The following is a 5108-nucleotide window of genomic DNA, read 5'->3' as shown; positions in this document are numbered from 1 at the left end:
TTTCAGATACTCATCATTTGGATCACAACCTCCATGCTGCAATACAAAAAGTATCTGTGATAAGCGACTTTCGAAATTTAATAGAACAATTGTTCTGCCTCATTGACAATCTCAAAAAGGACAAAGAAGCCATTTCCACACATTATCGTTTGGTCATTGAAAAATTTGCACAAGTGGTAGATGTTTTCAACTTGATAGATTTGAGTGCAGCTTTTCAACTTTTATCCGATTGCTTACATCCAACCAAAACGCATTCTTTGGGAGAGGATACCAATAACACTAAATACCACAAGCTATTACAACTACCTACTCTCTACGGCTTCAAAATTAATGAGTAAGTTTTTTAACCAAACATTATTGAGCTCAGAACAAATAAGAAATGTTTCTATCAGCAATTTGATAAAAAACTCGAGATATCTCAGCAAGGAAGTGGCAAACTTACTGCAGGGCACTATTTCACTTGATAACTTTTCTGTATTAGAATTAAAGAATGAGAAAGACGTTCGTCTAAAGTTTGGGCATGAGGACAAGGTAGACTTCGAGACTGCTCACCCTGATTTCTTGAAGGTAGTGGCTCTAATAAGAATGGTTCATGGCACTTTACTCAAAAACATAAAGCCCTCTGAAAAACATGCAATCCAAATCGATAAACTGGTGACCTATGGATTACTGACAGAGAAGAGGTTTGTTCGTGTGCTGGGAATTAAAGCTTTTGTTCCACAAACTTCACGTATCAAGAAAAGATACAAATATCAATTATTTAATGTTGGGATGTTTCCACTTGACCCTTCAACGACAGAGGAGAAACAATTACTTGACACATTTATTTCATTCTTACTAGAGGCAAGCAGAAAAGCTATTTTTGAAGAGAACATTCTTATCGACACAATTACCAAAGCGTCTATGGGAAGAAAGAGAATGGAAAGTTCTATTGTCAGTGGATATGATATTTCACAAGGTGATAAGTTGGTGGTTCATCTCACAACATCATTAGACACAGTGCTTACAACAACTGTCACTCTTGAGGAGTATCTTGTCGAGATAAGTACTGGTCAAGGAAGAGGTACTGCTACCAAAGACATGTTCTATGGTGTGCTTGATCATTCCTCTCAACCAGTGTTTGTAAAGATTTTCCATTCAGAAAAACCAGAAAGGTTTGATATTGGAAATATATTTCTTCTTCATGACAGAGTTACTGTGAATGATGTGGTTTGTAAAGAACATATCGAGATATCAATTGCAGGAGATGAGCTCAATACTTTTAACAAACGATCACATCAAGAAAAATTGCACATTATTTCTCAACTGCTGCTTGAAATTGACCACATTCACTCAAGAAAGATAATTCACAATGACATTAAACCTAGTAATATTATAATATTAGAGGAGGATCATTTAAAATCATTAGTTATTAAGGAAACAGATGCCCACGAAAAAAAAGGCCCAAACTGTTTTTGTAAATTCATTGATTTTGAACTAGCCAAGCGTTTTGACATTGAAGATGGTGATACTTGCAAATTAGCAAACTTGTGGATACAGTCAACTGCTGGAACCTCTTCTTACAATGCTCCTGAAAAGGAATCCACAGGGAAAAACTTTATTCATCCAAAAACTGATATCTACTCTCTTGGTTTAGTTTTTATTGAATTGATATTAGAAAATGATATAGATAAGAAACGGTTGGAAAATACTGCTGATGAAATATGGCAAACAATTTCAATCAAATGCCACGAGCTAGAGCCCAATAAGGGTAGTATGCTATTTGACATGCTTAAACAAATGGTGGCCATAGAAAGAAAGGAAAGACCTACCACAAGAGAATGCTTGGCATTACTTGGAATTACAGATATAGTCGATACACAAGATTATAGATCATATTTCTTTCCTTCCATACGTGATGCTTATTCCAATCCAGAAAAAAATGAATCAAAACTAAGCACTACTGAAACGAATAACTCAACCTATGAAAAGAAGAGAAAGAGAACTTCCTCATCTAATGGTGAAATACCAAAGAAGAAATAAAATACTACTTGGTATTATTCTGTCGAATTATCTCTTTTTGGAACTTCTCGTATTTCTGAGATGATTCGATAAGCTTGTCTATCCCAAGCTCTTGGTACCGAATTGAAAATTATGAAACTAGGTTTTATAAAGCCAACCACAAAAAAAGTAAATAAACACCATTCCTAATGAAGTCAAAAAGAATATTCCACTACAAATTGCAGTAGCTAGCCCAGCATTTCCTAATTCATAATTTACATTACTGGCTGGAATTATTGGACTAATGTATACCTTTTCAGAATAATCTGTAAAACATGTAATAGTTTTTCCAAGCATACTTGTAAATTGATCCGAAGTTCTTGCTGTTCCATACAATATATTCTTTTCTAGTGTAATATTTGGAGATATTTTGGAATAATCAAAACTATTCGAAATATCATAAACTACACCAGGTGAAACTCTAGCCAATGACGAATAATTCCAAAAGACAATACTAGTAAGAAGTGGAAATTCCATATATATCACAATATCTCCTAGAACATACAACGTCTTTCACATAACATGAATTTGTATGTGCAAAAACCATCGTAAATGGATCACGGTCAAGTGTCCAATATTTTGGATCCTCTCCTTGATAGAGGGAATAGGTAATAATCGTTCCGATAAGGCAAGCAATGCAAAGGATAATGCTAATGATTAGGAGAAGAAAAAAAGCGACCATTCGAATAGAACATTCGTCTGGGAATAAACGACGAAAGTGAGATGGTCTTATTCGCATTTTTTTTGAACCATGGTTTTTGCATGATTCAAGTTATTGACATGTGACCACTCTTGGCAGCTAGTTCCTCATTGTTCTTTTCTTGGTTGACCATTGGGTTGCTCTTTTCACACTTTCAAAATTCACAAATTGTAATCTTTCCTAATTTTATTGGACACACTCTCATTACCTAATTGGTTGCTATTTCTGCACAAATAACTGCAACCACAATTAAAACCAACTTGGCACAGAGTTAATGGCTTCCTACAAAATTGGCATTGAAATTTGGCGCCTTTTTTCTGTACAATTAAAAGTGCCTTAAAAAAACTTTAAAAAAAAACCCAACGCTTCGCCCTTATAACCAATAGATATCTATTTACTATAGTAATGAGCAACAATAACAATAACAGCGAACACTTAACGCCATCATCGTCGGTGAGTGATTCCTTATCAATGTTTTCTTCGGGAGCTAACTTGTCGGATCTTGGAAGTAGTTGTGAGGAGAGTGTTATGGGATTTTTGAGGGCAAGAGATGTTGATAATATGCAAAAGTTGAGGAGAGGATTAACGAAGGAAACGTTACAAGACCATGAGGATATTTTCAAGCAAATAATAGATCACGGGTTTATATCTGCTGATTTGAGAGGAACTAGAAAATTGCCAGAATCTTCTGATAATGAATTTTATCCTTTCCAATCTCTTTGTAATTTACTGATGAATCCGTTTGTTATTCTTTCGGAAACAATGAGAGCAGATATGATCAAAAGAGCCCTTAAATTGCCAAACAGTTCAATTGATACACCAAATTATGCCTTGAAATTAAGTGCTTGTGTAGGATGTCAAACTGTTGTGATAGATAAGGAAATTAAACCACTCTTGAGAAATCTCATAAATATAGAAACAAAGGACTCACTTCTGAGTAATAGAGCTTGTGTTGCCTATGCAGCAGTTTATCTCAACAAGTTGGATTTGGAAACTGTTTTTGATTTATTAATTCACCCTCAATACCTTGTTCGACAAAATATCAAAGCTTGGATTTTCAAACAATTATACGAAGAAGTAATGAACAAGTCACTTGATCAGTGGAAGAAGGATGTAATTCCAAAATTGAGCAATTATATTGATAATGTTGAATCTCCACCCATATCAATGGTGAAGAAGGATTTTTTAGCAGATTTGGAAAAGTTCAGACATGAGAAAACAGAAACTGGTTTCTCCAAAATGAATCAATACCAAATGTTAAGCATTCCTAATATTGAAGATTTGCATGAATTGGAAGAATGGAAAAAGAGAGTCAGAAAATCAATTGAACAATTGAAAGTGGAAGGTAAAATACAAGTCTCTGAAGTGGAGACACATTACCACATTTGCAAGAGAGTTCTCTCACCTTACGATTTGGATGGTGATGGAATTTTAACAGAGAACGAAGCTCTCCAATTATCCTATCTCATCACAGACAAGCATTAAATTATTATGTAAATATTCATAATACCTATTACAATGCAATTTTCAATATTGCTGACAAGTATCAAATGTATTTTCACATGTCAATGTTTACTTCCAATATTGAGTGGATGTTACTACTTGGTCATCGTAATATCGTACGCAAGAAGAATAAAAAACCTCCTCATAGTTTGTGTGGATGAGACATTCAATGATGACCCGAAGGGATCATGAGGTGTGGCGATTGATTTCTATCCTCGTGGTGCTATTGTTTCTCAACATTTTGACCATCAACACCACAATTGCCAAGATAACGAGTAGTGTCTACATTGATCCGAAGGCTAGTAGCAGCAGTAGCAATAACTTCTTTCCCTGTTCTACCCCTTCTCAGCCGTGTAACTCACTAAAATATGTACTGGAGAAGTGGAGTGTGCTTTTCAATACGACCAGTACAGGTAGGTAGTTTGGTTTTAAATATGTGAATAGTAATTTTGTTGATTTTCAATGTAAATTAATGATCATCATATGTAAATTAATAATAATAATACTATTTAAATTATTATCATGTAATAATAGCGGAAGAACAAGAATTAAATATTTATTTATTGAATAATATAGATGTGAGTGATGGTAGTAATAATAATAATTGTGCAATTGACTTGCCATACTATAACAATTCAGAGGCTATCCAAAGCAAGATTATTGCCAACTTTTATGGATTGTCAAAGACTTTCATTTCATGTGCTGATTATTCTCCCTTTATACGAATCAATCCTTTCAAAATGGAAATATCATTCACCAATATTGCCTTTGTAAATTGGGATGTTAATGCTGTGATTGCAGTAGAGAATGATTATGTTTCGAGTATTTACACAACAAGAGTTATATTTGAAGAGGTGGAGATGAA

At 34.3% G+C, this 5108-nt stretch overlaps 2 protein-coding genes across 2 annotated transcripts in view; both read left to right on the top strand.

Moving 5' to 3' along the window:
* The window catches only part of NAEGRDRAFT_54593 (uncharacterized protein), a gene marked incomplete at both ends in the record, with an annotated part of 8191 nt that extends 6169 nt beyond the window's left edge, over nt 1-2022 (top strand). Inside the window, one exon of the mRNA XM_002668771.1 lies at nt 482-2022. Coding sequence (XP_002668817.1) covers nt 482-2022 — 1541 coding nt within the window. The remainder of the gene's footprint in view (nt 1-481) is intronic.
* A 1123-nt stretch (nt 2023-3145) lies between these two features.
* Nucleotides 3146-4225, top strand: NAEGRDRAFT_76267 (uncharacterized protein; the record flags this gene model as incomplete). Its single annotated transcript, XM_002668770.1, has 1 exon — nt 3146-4225. One exon carries the CDS (start codon nt 3146-3148, stop codon nt 4223-4225), a length of 1080 nt encoding a protein of 359 aa, XP_002668816.1.
* Between the last annotated feature and the right edge of the window lie 883 nt (nt 4226-5108).

This window comes from Naegleria gruberi (genome assembly GCF_000004985.1).
Source record: "Naegleria gruberi genomic scaffold NAEGRscaffold_105, whole genome shotgun sequence".
NCBI lineage: Eukaryota > Heterolobosea > Eutetramitea > Acrasida > Naegleriidae > Naegleria > Naegleria gruberi.
The sequence above is the reverse complement of the archived record's forward strand: the minus strand, read 5'-3'. Positions and strand labels throughout refer to the sequence as shown.